Source organism: Populus trichocarpa, chromosome 4 (assembly GCF_000002775.5).
Source record: "Populus trichocarpa isolate Nisqually-1 chromosome 4, P.trichocarpa_v4.1, whole genome shotgun sequence".
In the NCBI taxonomy this organism is placed as follows: domain Eukaryota; kingdom Viridiplantae; phylum Streptophyta; class Magnoliopsida; order Malpighiales; family Salicaceae; genus Populus; species Populus trichocarpa.
Genome location: NC_037288.2, coordinates 1,428,307 through 1,446,952, shown reverse-complemented (window position 1 = coordinate 1,446,952; position 18,646 = coordinate 1,428,307). Strand labels below are relative to the sequence as shown.

Sequence of the window (18,646 nt, the reverse complement as noted above, 5' to 3'; positions counted from 1 at the left end):
CTAATAGACTTTCAGCATAATGAAATAAATTCAAATAATAAAAAATAACAAAACCGAAAGTGAAAATCAATGCAACGACTTTAGATTTATTTCTTCCTCCACTACTTATGAATCGTTCCTGCACGTGGTTGTTAATCCCTCCTATTTCCTTGCAGAAGAGAATAGAAGCTTGACTATGAAAAGACCCCACAACCACTTGAATGTATCCTATTAGAAAAACTAGCAGTGATTTTCTTCATACAACAAGCTATTTCTATCTTTTTTTTTAAATGGCAGCATCTCCCATATATATATATATATATATATATATATATAGACTACCTAAATATTAGACTACCTAAAATTATTAAACCTGCAAATACATAACAATTTAAATGAATTATCACAAACCAATTGATTTTATTTCAATCTATATAAATAGAATTGGATTGTATGGTAATAAGATCACTTTAAGGATTGAATACTTCTTCCCCTCCTCGATTTTTTTGATAAAATAAAATAAAATCCTACAGTTTGTGTGATAAAAACCCTAACCCTTACCATTTCAAAATGTCCTTTTCATTTCCAAATTACCAATTACATCCAAACACATAATCTTACAGTTCTCTATTCCCCCAATAATATATCAATAACAACTCAAACATATAATAACCCAATTGCTTTAACCATACAAAATTAAACTCACAATTTCTATGCTATCAATTTACATTGAAGCATATCATTCCCTTTTCCACGTTTTCATACAACCAAATACATTAAAACACCAAACTTAATACAATTTAATAAGTTTTCATATTTCCAATTTTAAACATTCCTCACATTATTAAAACATCAAAATCAATATAATTTAATCAAATTTCACAAAACCCCCGAATTCCTACATATGGCCGACCAATTGAGGGGTTTAATTTTCATAATTGATTTCAATTTCTTTCTATTTACTTCCTATTACACCATTTCTCATACCAAAACAAACAAACAGGTTAGTCAACTACCATTTCTATACAAATTACACAACCCTAAAATTTGAGATTTAGAGATTTTCAACCCCCACCCCTAAAAAAAAATCAAAAAAGAATTTAATAAAAAATTTCAATTGTTCATTCCAACATTTAAATTTAAAAAACTTAAAAAAAGGGCACGTACTCTTTAATCATTAAAGAACAAAAAAATTAAAAAAAAATCCTGCAACATTCATACAATCATTAGAGAACAGGAAAATTTTAAAAAATAAAACAAAATTCATTCAATTATTAAGAACATAAAATTTTGAAAAACAAATTAAAAAATATAATGCAAAAAATCACAAAAATAAGTAAGGAAAAATAAAAATGTTACCTTAATGTCATTGTGATTGAACATGAGAAGAGAAAAAAAATTCAAACATTATGTTAAATAACAAGAGAATAAGAGAAGGAGAAAATAGGAGAAGACATACCTGAACGTAGAGGGGAAGAGAAGAGAATGGGTTGATGAGAGAAGGAGAGAGAGAACAGAAAGAAAGATGGAGACGTATAGGAGAGAGAAGAAGATGCAGAGGATGAGAGAGATTGTATTTTACCCATTTGTTATGAAATTAGGGATTTTCTGTCATTTAATTTAGGGGATTTTTACCGACAAATCTCCTGATAAAAAATTAAATATTAATATTTTAATTTTTCTTTCAGTGTTTTTATCTGTAACGTTTAATTGAAAATTTTAATTTAATAAAATTTTTTTTCGAAAGCCCTCAAATATTTTCAATGACTTTTTAATCTGTCGGTGATTCCATCTAAAAAAAGTAATTAACATTGCAATTGAGAAGTGAACAGTTCCAAAGTTTTCGGGAAAATACCGACGAACATTAAATCGTTGGTGATCCCGTATGTAATGGACACCATGAACAATGCAATTGAGAAGTAAACAACTCCAAAGCTCTCAGAAAAATACAGATAGATATTAACCGTTAATGATCCCGTATTTAATGGACAATATAAACAGTGCAATTGAGACGTGAATAGTTCCAAAAAACAGTGTCAGAGAGAAGGGAACAATTCCAATGCTCTCTGGAATATACCAACAGACTTAATCCATCGTTGTATCTGTTGATATTTACAGTCCATCAGCATTTCCATCCGTGTAAAATAATTTATGTTGCTAGATTGTATCCGTATTTCTTATCTATTCATCCTGCAAATACTTAAAATCACAACAACATCAGTTTTATGTATAATATTAAAATCACATAAAATAAATGTTTCCTTGTCATTTAATAATAAATTAACATCATTGTCATTACATTAAAGTTAATTTCATCCAGAAATATTACGTTATAATTTATGACATTACATATATGTGTTGTGCAAATTAATTAGAATTGTCTTCTTCTTTTTCTTCTTCAATTGCATCATCGTCATCTTCATTGCAATCTTACACATTGATTTCATTTCTATCATCTTCTTCATCAACTTGGGTATATTTGTTGGTTCTCAAAACATCTTTTAACTCCTCAATATCAACATTAATGAAAGTATTCTCAGCGATACAAAACTTTGAATTTTCTTCCAAGTAATTAGACAGAGCAACTCGATATGGATTAACTAACTCATCAAGTTGAAAGACATCATCTCCCACTGTTAATTCATTGTTGTCATCTTAAACAACCTGGACATGACCCCTGGGTTTTGTTTTTACTATGGATAATCAATCAACTCTTGAAAAATCATTTATAAATGAAGAGGTGTATGTGAACTTGCTAGCATTGCATAGAGAAAACAAAGACATTGTCGATGTTGCAAAGTTTAGCCTTTGTATTAATTTCAACTAAACCATGATGGAAATCTACTCCAATTCCTCTGTCAATGATATCATACCATTAAAATTTGAACAAAAAAACTATATTCTACTTGCTATGATATTTTCTAACTTTCCATAATAGTCAACTTCAAATTCGCTTAACACAAACCTCATTATTATATGTCTTTCTACCTTGACCCTACTCTTTAGTATGAAACACGTGTCCATTGATAAAATACATGTTATAGCACTTCACCTTTCTTTCAGGATCCAGACTTAGTAAATTGAAAGTAACACTAGCATTTCCTCTCAATTGATAAACCTGGTACATGAATTACAACCATTAATATTAAACAAGAAATGTAAAATGAAATTAAGTATCTCGAGAGATAAGAATAATTAACAGTCCTTAAATGTGTTTTAAATTACGTGGAAAATTGTTCATCTTGTAATCAAAAGATTTAAAATTGGATTAGCTATGAGTTTTAGGATAGTAAAAAATGATGATGTTACCAACTAGGAATTCAATAATCTATCAGTTCATGATATAATAAGAGATAAATTATTTGAAAGTAACGACATGTTAAGTATTATACTTGTCGCAACGCGCATGGTGTCGAGCGATGGCAGGTCTGTCTCTTGAGAAGATGTGTTGAAAAGAGGGTTTGTGTATAATCATAAAGTTATGATTATAAGGTTCAAGAGTCACCACCTAGTATTATAGTTACTAGAAAACCTATGGTCTGCGAGAGTTCAGGTAAGGGACTGGTTGTGCAAGGAGAAGACACATCACCCTCAATGCACCCTACCTAAGGTAAGCTACATGTTGTTTGATTGTTTTTCTAGGTCATGTTTCTGTCCATTAGTCTTTTCTAAGGTACAAGGTAGATCTTTCTTCATGAGGAGTCTCTATCTTATCGGGTTAAATCCTAACCATTCTAAAATCTATATTTTAGCATCGTATTTATTTTTTTGTGTCTTTAATACCTATGAGTATACTCTACTGTGTAGTTTTACACCCTCAAATATTAAAGTCTATAGCTAAACCCTAACACTTTAAACATTAAGTGAACAAAATGATTGGTGAAGGGTTTTTGATATTTTGATCAAACCCTAACACATAATCATAAATTAGTTACAATATTTATTTTTGTATTTTAAAACATGAGAAAGATGCATTTTTTTTTCTTTGTTTTTTTTTAAATATGCTTGAAAAAATTTTAGGATTTGGTTGTATGCATGAAAATAAAATATTTTTTTTCAAAGAGAAAACTAATTTAATTTTTTTAATTTTAAATTTTTTTAAGTTTCGAAGAAAATCGAGTATTTTAATATAGGATTTGTATCTTACAGTGTAAATATACAACCCGATATTATACAAAATTGGTAGAAAAACATGCGAGGAAATCAAAAAAAATTTTAAGGACTTTTGGAAATTTTTGGTTTTTTTATTATTATATAATTATATAATATTATATTATTATTATATGGGCTAGGCCGGACCCGGCTGGGTTGGGTCGGGCTGATAGGCGGCCCAATAGACCTAACTTCCCTCTTTTTTTAGCTAGGCTATGCTTCAGGCCCAGACATGGTCTAGTTAGGTCGGCCGAGGCCCAAAACACTTTTTATACTAGGCCGGACCCGGCCCAGCATCTAGTCTGGGCTGAAAAGTGTTCGGCCCAAGCCCACATGATTCCTACCCAATCTAGGGACCATGTTAGGCATTTTGTAGAACATGATTCTTCACGTTCTGCAATTCGAGGGGGAGGTTTTAAGGAGAAAAAATAGAGGGAATGCTTGTCTGGTCAGAGGAGAAAAGTAATCGGTGACGTTCCTGGTAGTGCAGGGAAGTCCGACGTGTGGCTGGTGGCGACAATGGTGGTGGAGGAAGTGGCAGAAAATTGGCAGGGAGAGGAAAAATAGAAACAGGGGAAAATTGTTGAGTTTCTTCAAACATTGGCTTTAGATTTATTCCTCTTCAAAACTTGGAATGCACCCCTATTTATAAGGGATGGAAGAGTAACACTTTGTCTTTATTGGGGATAAATCTTGGCCTTTGATTCAAACCAAAAATATCCTAACCGTTGGTTTAAAGTTGCTATCATGGCCTAAAAAGCTGCATGAGTTGGTCATTTTGGGGTAACACCAATGTTGTTATGGTGTCAATCGGCCAGAAAGAATCATACTGAGGTATGGTCAAGTGTTAGGTCATCATGGTAGTGTATGGTTTGTCTGGTTTGGTTGAGAGATGAAGCATTAAATGCTCTGAAAAGGTGGTCACCCGAACAACTTTCAGATGAAAAAAATGATGAAGAAGATGAACAATACCAAACGACGCGTCGTCTGGTCTATATATTTTTTTTACTGTTTAGGTAAAAATCAACGTTGTTTTGGTCAAAATGTGTCCTTTCATTTAAATAAAATGGCGTCGTTTTGGGTTTTAAGGTTTTAATTTAGGGATTGGCCAAAGTTCAATTTGATCCTCTGGCTTTTAATTTCTTTCAATTGCACCCCTTATTTACCCTAAATTTCTAATTTTGTGCAATTTTATCCCTACCGAACTTCAATATCAGCCTCGAATTCTAGCTCCTTTTTCAAATTAGTTCTTGGTCTTAGATTTATGCAGATTGACCCTCAATTGACCATTTAACTTTCAAGTTAACATTTTAAAATTGAGTTTAAGTAAACAATGGATAGTTTTACTTACTTGAAATGGGGAATCCTTAATAAAAATTAAATCAAATAAAAACATTAACAAACTAAGTGTTGGAGTGGCTTTGTAAGGGGAGGTTAATTTGTGATAAAATTAGGGGGGTGTTTTTTGTAACAGAAAAAAATGGAGGAGGAAGAGGAAATGGGAGAGGAGGGTTGCTCGCTAGGTCATAAATTAAATATTACAAAAGAATTTACCGATGAATTTCATCAACGGGTTAATGTCGTCGGTAATTTTATCTGTAAAAATGACACGTCATCATACTTTTTTATTTTTTTTTATTTCATCATTTCTCACTACAATTCCCTCAATATATATAGAGGGAATTATTATGTTGGTGGTTAACGATGGATACAACGAGAGAATATTCTGATATTATAAATGTTATTATTCTCTCTCTCCTCTCCTATTTTCTGGGCACTTTGCACTTCTCTCAAATTTTAGAGGTTGAAATGTAAATCAAATAAATTTCATGACTGGAACATAAAATCCTTGGAAAAGGAACCAAAACTAAAGAGAAAACAAATTCAGGGACTAAAGTAAACATATTTGCGCTTCATGAATGGTTAAAAAAAAAGTTTTTTAAAAATGCCTACCTCTTTGTTTCTATTTTAAATTTAATCCCAAATATTTTATTGTTTTAATCAACAAAACCAAACAGTATTTTACAAAATCAAGCATCAATATCATTGAAAACATCTTTTTACATCATGAATAAGATGTATCACATGACCCAAAACAAATTATTATTCTTTTAGCAATGTTCCATTTCATTTGGTTCAGATTTATTTGTTTTTAATGATTCTAAAATGACGTTTCCTATATGATAGAATAAGAATTTCAGATTGGAAAACGGAAGTAAGACGCGACCTTATTTACCTTCAGGCTTTGATTGACAGGAGAGACCAGCAAAACCATGAATTGCTAGCTAGTGTAACTTTATGGTAAAGAGAGGAATTTTGGAGACCACCCTGAAAAGCATCAATGTCATCCTATATTCTCATTCTTTCTTTTAAGCATGCCAAGACAATTTTGAATGGAAAAAAGAAGAAGAAGAAGAAGAAGAAGAAGAAATTTACTAACATTTCAAAAGTTTATATATATAAAAACAATTATGGAAGACTTCCTTTCTTATTTTTTTTATCAAAATTGTCTTGTTAGCATCATAAACTAAATTGTTACTTCAAAATTATTTAGCCTTAGTTTGTATGTTTTCTGTGTATATATCATGGTGTTAGAAACTTAATATAAAAAATATTAAAATAATATCTACATGCACTCACTTGACACAAAATTAATTAATACATTAGCATTCCAACAACAAAATAACTTATATCATGAGTACAAGAACTCAAATAACAAAACCAATATAAATATTAATTTTTTAAAAAAATAAAAGAATATAAATACCTCAAAAGTGGTATTCTTTTCGCTATAGATTCTATACTAGTTAGGTGGTCTGCGCTGCGTCGTGAGTCAATTTGTTTTTCATAAAAAATATCAAAAAAAATCTAAGACCTAAGAGCATTAGGTCTGTCTAGAAAGAGAGACCCAAGAGCTTGGGGTCCGTCCTTACAGCCAGACCCAAGGTTGTTGGGTTCAGAATTGCAGTGAGACCCAAGCTTGGGTCTAGACACCTAACACAAGTATCATGGGCTAGGAGAGGCTGCAAGACCCAAGGGACTTGAGTCTGCTCTCCTGTCACTCCCAAACAACTTGGATCAGGTGTCCCTTTCTAGCCTCAAGTATCTTGGGTCTGAAAAGGGATGTCAGACTCAGGTCAATAATAATAATAATAAAAATAATTGATTTTATCCTTCAAATCGAATTTATGTTTTTTTCGATAGTATTAAAATTTATTTTATTTATTTTTATAGTTTTTTTGTTAAGTGAAAGTCTTGAACCATTAAACAAGTGATCAAGTGATCCTTAAGCTCTAACTAGTAAGAGTATTGAATTAGTCTTTAATGGACAAAACCAAATTCTTAGAAAATTGAGCATCAATACGATGCAAGATATCTTTTTACTGTGGAATAAGACTCGAGACAAATTATCAGACCACAAATGTTATTATTCTTTTTAGCGACAGATTCCTTATGGATCTCATAATCATAAGGCATGTAATGTTCCATTTCATTTGGTTCAGATTTATCTGTTTTTAATAATTCTGAATTGACTTTTCCTATATGATAATAAGAATTTCTGGGTGGAAAAGAAGAAGACGCGACCTTCTTTACCTCATGCAGGCTTTGATTGACGGGAGAGATCAGCAAAACCATGAATTGCTAGCACTTTAGGCATGAGATAAGGAATTTTTGGAGACCACCACTCCTCAAAAAGATCAATCTTATACTATATTCTTATTCTTTCGAATTCTTGGATACTAAGTTCGAATGAAAAAAAGTTATCCAACGGTTCCTTTAAAGGTAGAGAAATTTTTAATCATGCTAATTAATTCCTATATTCTTATTCTGATTTCTCCTTTTCTGTACAATTCATGAGCAGATTCGTCTTTCCCAATCCATAATATTTTAATTTCTATTTCACTCCACATCCACAAGTTTCACTTATTCATAATTCAAGGATAATTCTTAATCATGCTTTTGTTCAAAAGAAAATATTGATATTCAAGTATAATTCTTACTTTTATACATACACTAACCAAATTTAAACTATCTCATCATTTTACTTTTAGTAGTTATTGATAGAGTAAAGACTACGCATCATTCAAGAATGTGTTAGGGAATCCAAAAGATACTTGCTTAATTGGTGTTTGAATTTAGATTTTAGATTTTGACGATATGATGAAAATTGTGTATAAATAATATATTGTATTTGATAAATTATTGAATTATTATTTGAGAAATCTATTTTGGAAATGTTTTAGTTAAAATATGATTTAGTTGCAATGATTTGGATTAAGTATAGCTTCGATTTAGTTAAATAAATACCCACATTGTTAAAATATGATTTTTCCCTTTAATTCTAATTAATATTCTAATAACCTCCCCACCTTTTGGAGAGATTAACATTGCACAAATGCCCACATCCTTTCTTACAATTAATGTAACATCGAAGGGTGGTTTTCTATTTTTTTTGTTCAAAATGTTTTATTTTTTCATGTGATGTCTATCTTCCTCCTTTCTCTCTCCTTCCTCTCCCCAATTAGGTCCGTTTAATTCTTCAAATGCTATTTCTTTTTCTCCTTACAAGGAGCCCAATTTTTTACCACATCCGGTCCAAAATCTTATTTTTTTAACAATATCTACAAAATTTAAATAATTGATTGGTTTTTCAACAAAATTAGTCACATATATTGTGTGATATGTTAGCAAGGATCTAATATAAACTTTATTGGGAAATTATATAGTAAAATCAATTATATATAATTATATTTGCAGGATAATATAAAAAAATAATATAAAAAAATAAGTAAAAAACAAATATAAACATATAAAGTACTTACTTGTAGAATTTCAAATCAAAACCAAGATAGGAAAGAAAGCTATTATTGAGAATTGTACCTTCTATTCTTAAGGTTAAATTACTCATTAATAGGTACAAACGATCTCAATTCAACTTGCCTCGAAAGATTTCGATGACAATACCTCAAAATAATGCACTAATCAAGGCCTATGAACTAGAAAATTTACTCTATTGTCTACTTTCTACCTCTTCAACTTATAAGAATGAACTCCTTTTACCCTATTTATATAGGAGGCGAGGGAAGAGAAATTCATTCAAATTAATTAGAATGAATTCATAATAATTAATTGAATTTGAAAAATCAATGAATCTTAGAAGATTTAATTGAATTGAATTAATTTAATATTAATTAGAATTAATTCTAACAATTCATTGAATTCACATAATTAATGAATCTAAAAGGATTCAATAGAACATAATTAATTCAAGACTAATTAGAATTATTTCATGAAAATTTATTGTATTTTTATAATCAATGAATTTGACAAGATAGAAAGAAATTGATCATTAAATTTCACATTACTATTAATGATTTTAAAAGATATGTAAATACCATTTCAAAGCCATTTTCAACAATCCTTAGACAAAATGAATATAGAGAAAAAATGAATTTGAATATCACTATATTAGAATAGTAGCTTTTGAATTTGAACTTTTCTTAGTCAAGTACTATCCAATTTATTTGGCCAATTAGTGAACATGGTGTCTTGAATTATTCAATTTTTTTGTGTAAACCAGGATAATAGTACCCACGCAGTTCTCTTCTTAGAGTTTTCTTTCGTTTTCATAATGGTGTTTATTTTGTTCCTAAACAACTTTTAGTTTCATGAATGCTTTAAAGAATTCGGTCTTTTAAAATTCTCAAAGAAACATCTACATTTTCTACTATATAGATGATGTCTTATTAAGATTATGTTGTTATACTCCACTTGATAAACCAATATATGAAAATAACTTTAGCCCTAATTTCTCATTAAGAGTGTGATATAAGCACCCTTTTTCATCATAGGAATAGACAAAGAAATAAAATTTGATTATATCATGGATCTTGCAATGCATATTTGCTTATAAGATTTCCAATTCATTGTTACTCCATTGAGTGTGAAGAAATATCCAATAATCCTTGGTGTCTGATATACAATTCACAGCACTATAACTTTCTAGTACCATATTAAGATATCAAGTATAGCGTAGCCTATAATACAAGGCGTATCTTAAATATTTGAGCACACTAATTATTATTTTTCAATGATTCATGCTTGGATTCTTAGTAAATCTATTTAACTTGGTAACTAAGTATGCAATATATTTGATCTTGTATAGTTTATTTCATACATCAAGCTTTCAATTGTTTGAGAATGTTCTAATTGGTGTATTCCCTTACCTTTGTTTTTTATAGATGCACACTTATATCCATTGGTATTTTGATAATGATATTGTCACTTTAAAAAATTTATCAAGAACTTTCTCAACATAATGAGATTAAGACATTACTAATCCATTAGATATCCAAGAAATTTTAAATCCTAATATGATATCTGCAACACCCAAGTCTTTTAGGTCAAATTTATTAGTTAAATTGTTTTTGGTAGATTTGATCATGTGTTTATTGTTGCCTAAAATTAACATGTCATCTACATAAAAATATATAATGACATAACTTTTATTTTTAGTTTTTACATAAACACATTTATCACATTTGTTAATTTTAAAATTATTTGATAACACAACCTTGTCAAAATTTACATGTTTGTCTTAGTTACTTATTGCAAACCATATAATGACTTAATAAACTTATTGACTTTTGTTTCTTGCCTTTTAACTACAAACTCCTCATGTTACTTCATGTAGACCTCCTCATCAAGGTCATCATTTAAAAAAGTTTTCTTTACATTCATTTGATATACTTCAAGATTATTAATAGATGTGGTGGCTATTAATATTCATACGAAAGTTGTACTTGACATAGATGAATATGTGTCAAAATAGTTAAATCCTTTAACAATAAGTCTTACATGGTATATATCAATAGTTCCACCAGCTTCCATCTTCTTATTGAATATCTATTTATAGTCTAACGGTTTACTTCCGGATGGAAGATCCATTAATTTTCATGTATGGTTTTGCATAAATGATGCAACCAAACCTAAAAAATAGGAATAAAAAAAACAAGAAAGACAAGATTTTTAGAAGAACAGATAACATGGAAACCCAAATTCATAGTTTTATTACTATATAATTATCTTTTTATAGTCTACCCTCAAAATAGGGTTACAATGATCTTAAATAGGCCTTAAACCAAAAGTTTACAAGATATGAATAATTAGAATTCCAATTCAAGATGGAAAATAACAATTAATCTAAAATCAAGCTATAAAAAATAACTAGGAAAATAACAAAACTGATAAAAGCATTTATTTATAAATCTAATTTAAAGGCTTTCTCATTCTTGGATGGTTATAATCAACCTATTTTTTTAACAAAACTGATAAAAGCAGCAATTTATAAATTTAATTTAAAGGCCTTCTCATTCTTGGATGGTTATAATCAACCTATATTTTATAGAATTGGGCTTATAAAATTTCCTGAAAAAAATTGAGTCTATTCCAATAGTCAGATCCAAGGCTATAAGTCTTTTTGTCATATAAGTCATTTGGCATGACTAAGCCTTTTCTTAGTCTTTGGCCTGAAATCTGGTCTAAATAATAATATGTTAGGCTATCCACATAATCAAAATATAATAAATGTGTTTCTAATTAACTAGCATTAACCTCCCTGCTTAGAAGAAAATTCATCATTGAGTTCTAGTCATCCACTAGAAAAGGAGATAAATACTAAACATTAAAAATATTAGAAGTATTAATGAATAAAAACATGAAGTCGATAAGAATTATCATTGATCTATTGCAGCATCTTACAATGACCAATTTTTCTTTTCCTAAAGCTTGTTATACTCCCTCAAAGTAAATCTATCACAAGTAAACACCATCCATACCATGTCTACGACTTTAAAATTAACTTTTTTTAATGGAATTCAAGGATTAGGTGTCAAATCAAAAACATATGAAGGATTTCTATCCATAAAAACCTCAAAAGAACTCAATTGAGTAGTCCAATTCCTTGACCTTTTAAGAGAAAACTCCTTTTATGATAAGGACAAATCCCATTGCTTTGGTTTATTTTCTCACCAGCTCCAAAATAGATTCCTTAAGTTGTGATTTACCACTTTTTTATCCTTGTTTTTTAGGATGTTAAGCATTGCTAAAATTCAATTGAGTTCTCTTATCCCATAAACTCTTATCAATGTTGTTTATGCACTTGGTATTTTAATCACAAATAATAGACTTAGGAATTCCATGTAAACAAACCATTTTCTTGAAGTAGAGATAGGCAATTCAATAACATTCATGGTATTCCTATAGTCAATAAAACGAGCCATCTTTGAGAACCTTTCAACCACTATAAGGATTTAATCCATAACTTGTTAGGTTCAAGGCATACCAAACACAAAATCCATACTTACATTTAACAAAGCATTCGACATAGACAAAAAAAAGTATATAAACAAATATTTGTCAAAGAACCCTTGGATCACTGATAAATGGATAATTAATCTCTTTATGAATATTGACACTTTATTCTATTGATGGAAAGGTTAACAAGAAGAAATATACAAAAATGGCTTTAGAAAACTTAATTAGTCATATACAATTCTTACAGCGTGAGAAAAATAATTTGAATTTTATTCTCTAGGATATACGTCAATATTAATGCAAAACAATTTCCTAAATAGAATAGGAAAAACAATAAAAGAGTTATACACTAAATAGAAAATTGAACCCTAAATTAACTAGGAAAATATGATCAAATCTAAGTAGTACCTTTTAGGCATAATGACTACAAAAACTTAACATTATAGGATACATGGTTTTTAGAATCTCCTAAAAACAATTTAGACTAGTGTAATAGTTAGATTGAAAGTTATGTGTATTACTAAAAAGCTTCATGTTTGATCAAAACCCCTTACAACAATCTCCTTATGTTCAAAAGAACTCTTCCTTGAGTTCAAATTATTCTTGGTGCAAGTAATGTATGCAAAGATGAGCCTATAATTGATCGTATTTAAGAAATTAAACCTATAGCCGTGCTTTTTATCTTCTTTCTTAGTGTAAGTATAACATAAAGTAGTTCACTAGCAATCATTTTCCCATTCATCACCAATAGTTATGGTTACATTAGTAAAACTAGTTACTAGGTTTGCTAGCCAACAACCACCAAGATGTTGTCTCGGTTGAACTAGTAGTACAAATAAATTTGGAATAGGCCTTAAAATAGGCACACATTATAGCTCTTTAAAGGACTTCATATCATTCTCCAATGCACATGCCAAACTAAAATCTCTTAACCGAGCATTGAATTCAAAATCCAGTATAATGTTATTATCCTTGACCGCAACTAGGATGTTTTTTTTTTAGCAATACACCTTTTTTGACCATACCAAAACCACCTTGAAATTGTTCAAGTATAAACTTTGGACACTTGATTATTAGCAAGGAATAGTAGGTTGGCCCATTGATTTCTCTGTGGTTTGAAATGTTTACTACTTTGATGTTTTTAAAATTAACTCTAAAAAACTCTTTTGGAGTATCAAAATAACTCTTCTTTTCATAAGAAAATCCTTGTAAATCTAAATTTATATAAATAAAAAATAGGATTTCAATAACCATTAAGCTTAACGGTATCTTGAGCTTGTTCCTCATTGAATTTTAATGGTTGATTTCAATCCATAAAAAAACTAGTATCTAAAAACAATTCCATTTTTAATATCATATTCATCTTAAGGATGTCTCCTCTACTAACAAATTAGAAATGGGTTCTCAAAAGTGGTTATAGGTGCATGATCATTCTGTTTATGATCCTCTAGGTTTCTCTATGACAATTGATGAGTTAGTTCTATAACTTGCCTCAACATGTCTTTCTCTACTAGTCAACTAGTTAATTTTTGGTTTGTTATTGTCACGCTTTTGGACATCTTGTTCTTAATGTGGAACCTTTTCATCACCTCCTATATGAAGACGACCTATCTTGTGACCTTTTCTAGTCATGATTATTTAAAAGCTCACAACAACATACTATAAAGGATTGTTGTGTTCTAATATCAGCTGACTTAGCTAGACTTGAGGAATAGGAATTAAAGAATAAGGCATAATTTTTTGAAGAAGAGATCACATAGAAATCCTAATTTGCATTATTATTTTTGAATAATTATTTCTAGTTGTCTTCCCTTAAAACATAGTTAAAACTCTTTTAAATAGACCTTAAACTAACCTTTACGGGATATGAATAATTATGATTCTAATTCTAATTGAAATATGAAAATAACACATTTTTTAAATCAAGATAAAAATCTAAAATTAACTAGGAAAGTAACAAATTCATAGAAATAGAAACTTCTATGCCTAATTTGAAGACCTTTCCAACCTAAAATGGTTATAGCTACCTAACTCACATAGATCTAGGCCTGTAGAGTCTTTTGAAAAACTATGAGCCCTATCAAACAATCAAATAAAAAGTTATGGGCCTTCCTATCATCCAGGTTATTTAACATGACCAGATCTCTTTTTAGGTTTGGACCTTTCTATCAAGTCCAATACTTAACTATTAGGCTATTTATATGGTTCGAATACAATAAAACGAGTTTTGATTTATCAGAACCTTCTACATAAATACTAAATTCAATTTCACTATTAACAATCTCCTTTCAATAGAGATATTACCTTAGAATAGTTTTGAAGTTTATTTTTTAACAAGTACACTAGAAAATTAGGACTTAGAATTTGTGTCAATTTTTCTCTTTTACTCCTCATCTCAACTTCATCATATTTTATTAGATGATGACTACTTAAGCTTGCTTCACTCATCCTCTTAAATGAATGGATTTTTTACGCTTCTTTAAAAGAAGACATGTCTTTAAAGAATATATCATTCCTTGATTCTATTATTGTATTCAGATAAAAATCTTCAATACTTGACTTGGGTATAAGAAATTAAAATACACTACTATTGTAAGCATATCCAAAATACATAATTCATAGTTTCAGGTCCTATCTTGACCCTTTTAAGATCAAGTATTACTACTTTTCAAAATACCTCCCCACTTTAAAGTTTTTATTGGAAGGTCTTCTACCTTTCTACAACCAATATGGTGTCTTTTCTAACTTCATGTGACATATAATTGGCAGTCAAAATTTCCTTCTCTTATAAGTTTTAAGGTGCTCTCAAACTTATCAATATGACATTCATCATTTCCTTTAAATTTTAGTTGTTTTTTTGCTTTACAATGCCATTTTGATTATATGAATAAAAAGCGATAGTTTGGTGAATAATACCATTTTAGAAATATAATTCATCAAATGGTGTTTTATATTTTCCACCTCTATCTATTTTTCTTACCTTTATCTTTTTATTAAGTTGTTTTTAACTTTTTTTTCTTAATGTTTAAACATCTTAAGAGTCTTAACTTTGCTTTTTAGCATATAGGTAAATTAACATCTTGTACAATAATATATAAAAAGTAATGCAATTTTTTTTTTCCACTTCTAGTTTCCTTAAATTATAAATAATTATTATCTGAATGGATTAAATCTAAAGGTTCACTACATCTTTCAATTGTTTTAAAAAAAAATTGTGAATTTTGATTATGTATAAACTTCACATTTATTATTTTTCTCAAGAACCATAATTAGTAATAATTCAAGATTAATTAATATTTATATAGAATTATAATTCATATATTATAACATGTTATGCTACATATCGATCACAATACTTAAGAAAGTAAGGATAAGAGGTATTCTTATTATTATCAATCTTATCTTTGGTTACAATAGTCATTACATTTATTTTGAAAATGTGATCACAAAGATACCCTTTTTTTCTACAGACATCCCACTTTTAGTTAGTATAAATTATAATTTTCAAAGACCACCCGAAAACCATTTTCACTTAATAATGAGCAATATATTAAGTTCTTCCTAATATCAATACCATGAAGCACATTATTGAGGCTGGAAAGCTTTTTGAAAGTCGTATTTATAATAACCTTTCCAACAACACCTAGTACCTTTAAAGTTGATGAATTTTCCTTGTAAAGTTATTCATCATTAATCTCTTTGTAAGGGGAGAACATCCTCATCTCAGTGTATACATCTCTTGTAACACTATTCAATTCATCACTACTCAGGATTATTAATCAGATTGACTTTGTAGCTAGCCATATACGTGCTCATCTCTAACACTTCATTCGAAAGGTCATCAATCTCAATAGCATTAGCTTGAGTTGCCCTTTCTTTCTTAAAGTTACCTTACTTAGACTTATTTCTATAATCTTTTGCTTGATATCTAGTCTTATTGTAGATAAAGCATTTGCCACTAAATCTCTTAGCAATATATTTTCTCTTCACAACAAGATTATTATTTTGGTTTTTATTATGAGACTTTGTTAGTTGTTTAATTAAATTCTCCCAAAGGTCATTAAATAAGAGTTGGTTATCTTCTTGAAAAACTTGTCGCCAATCTTCTATCCTCAACCTTACAATAAGGTCTTCAACTACCATCTTTTCTTTCTTATATTTAAAGTAGTTCTTGAAATTTTTCTAAGTTAGTGGTAATTTTTTAATAATAACAACCACGTAGAAAGATTCACTCAAAACCATCCCCTGGGCAAGAACATCATGTAAGATAAGTTGAAACTCTTGAACTTCACTAATTATAGACATTGAATCAACTATATTGAAGTCAAGAGTTTAATTGATTATGAATATTTTCATAGTGGCATCTTTAGCTTTGTACTTCTAACCAAAATATTCTTATAGTATCTTTACATTATTAATGCAACTTTACCCGTCATAAAATGTATTCTCCATTCCATTCAAAACGTAGTTTTTGCATACAAAATCGCATTGCATCAATTCATCCATAGTTACCACAATAGTGGTATTAGATTCATCATCTAACAGCTTTGACGCATCTTCAGTTAAAAACTTTTTCAAGTTTAAGATGGTTAGATAAAATTACATCTTTTATTACGACCTCTTAAAGTTTAAACTATTAAGTTTTCAGGTTTTTCATAATAAATCACATAAGATAATGCTATAATAGAACTTGTCATTGCAGCAATTGTAGGAGCAACAATCTCTTAACTAGAAGCCATAATTATTTTTATTGTAAAGAAACAACAGCTAAATATCTATTTTAATTAAAATCTGACCTAGAATGTGCATATTAAAATTTTTTTAAAAAGTACTGTATTAAAAAAGTTATAAATTAAATAACAACAAAATATATTAAACTAAATAATTAATAAATAAGTAAAAATTTAGCCATAAGATCGTTGGAAAATTGTTTAATAAAACTACAAATAACATTCAATTATCAGAACCATATTATTGCTTTAAAAGGTATCGTGTGAACATGAGCTACTGGTGGGAATGCATTCTAAATTTCGACAACTGTGTGAAAGGTGACATGTGAAAATGACCTATTGGCTTGACAAAAGATGAATAACAAGAGGGTTAACGCTGGGCTTTTCTTCTATATAATACCAAGGAGAGGACTCTACATTTCTTCACTGCATTTCTTCACTCCTTGTCAGTTATCTAGCCAAGGAGGTCTCTTAGCTACTTACTAGTCTACAAAAGATCAAAGATATGGCTCGCCTTTGCAGAAAAGTCGTGGAAACACCAATTCAATGCTCTACTGATGCTTTCTATAAATTCTTCAAGAAACAAGCAAACTTCTTACCGAATGTCTGCGGTTCTGTTGTGCAGACAATAGGACTCGCTGACGGTAACAAAAGCTGGGTTAATACTGTTGGCTCCCGCAAAATGATTGAAATCCTGTCTTCCGAGTCTTCCCGTGGTACGTACGTTATTAATTAAGGATGCAATAACAATATTACAGTGCTGATCCATACATTAAATGATTTGAATTCTAGCTATATTAGATTAGATTCTGGTTGAAATTACTTAGACACTTATAAGATTGGGCATTGTTTTTTCAATTATGATCAGACACTGCGGAGAAAATCAAGTATGTAGTTGAATCCGTTGACGACCGCTCCAGGAAAATCACCTACAAAGTGCTGGAAGGAGCGTTGCTGCAACAGTACGAATCCTTCTCCGTCACTCTACAGGTTACTTCTTCCAGCACCGCGAAATGGACTATCAATTATCAGAAAAAAGATCCTGCCAGCGAAAACCCTGATTTTTACCTCCAACTTTTGCCAACTGTCAACGCTACTGTTGATATTTACCTTCGTTCTAATGATTACTAAACATATCCAACATCACAGAACATGCATGCCCTTACTAGTGTCTGTATTGAGGAATAAAGAGTTCGAAAGAGCTTAATTATATGCATGCATGTTCCCGCCCACTTATATACTAAGATGTAATACGTATGTACCTTTTGGTTTGGCTTGCTAGGCTACCATATATATTCACTCACATGACAAGGCTGGCTCCTGACATGCTTCCCTTCTATGGAGGTTGTAGCATGAAAGGGCGATGCCTTCTGATATTGTGGGTATTTATGCAATCAAGGCGGCCATCCCTCTATGTATCTTGTTTGTGTCAATGAATAATAATAATGTGGGCGCTTTAATCACTTAAA

General features: G+C 29.9%; 1 protein-coding gene across 1 annotated transcript; it reads left to right on the top strand.

The window, feature by feature from the left end:
• The first annotated feature begins 17,593 nt into the window (after positions 1 to 17,593).
• On the top strand, positions 17,594 to 18,646 carry LOC7479079 (kirola). The gene is made up of 2 exons (XM_002305563.4): positions 17,594 to 17,893; positions 18,046 to 18,646. The coding sequence occupies exons 1-2, from the start codon at positions 17,683 to 17,685 to the stop codon at positions 18,306 to 18,308; spliced, it is 474 nt and encodes a 157-aa protein (XP_002305599.1). The 5' UTR covers positions 17,594 to 17,682; the 3' UTR covers positions 18,309 to 18,646.

Excerpts from the sequence above, each read along its gene's own strand:
- LOC7479079 (XM_002305563.4), top strand. The coding sequence starts at position 17,683 with ATGGCTCGCCTTTGCAGAAAAGTCGTGGAAACACCAATTCAATGCTCT. Across the intron at positions 17,894-18,045 it reads GTCTTCCGAGTCTTCCCGTG|ACACTGCGGAGAAAATCAAG; the intron begins GTACGTACGTTA and ends AATTATGATCAG.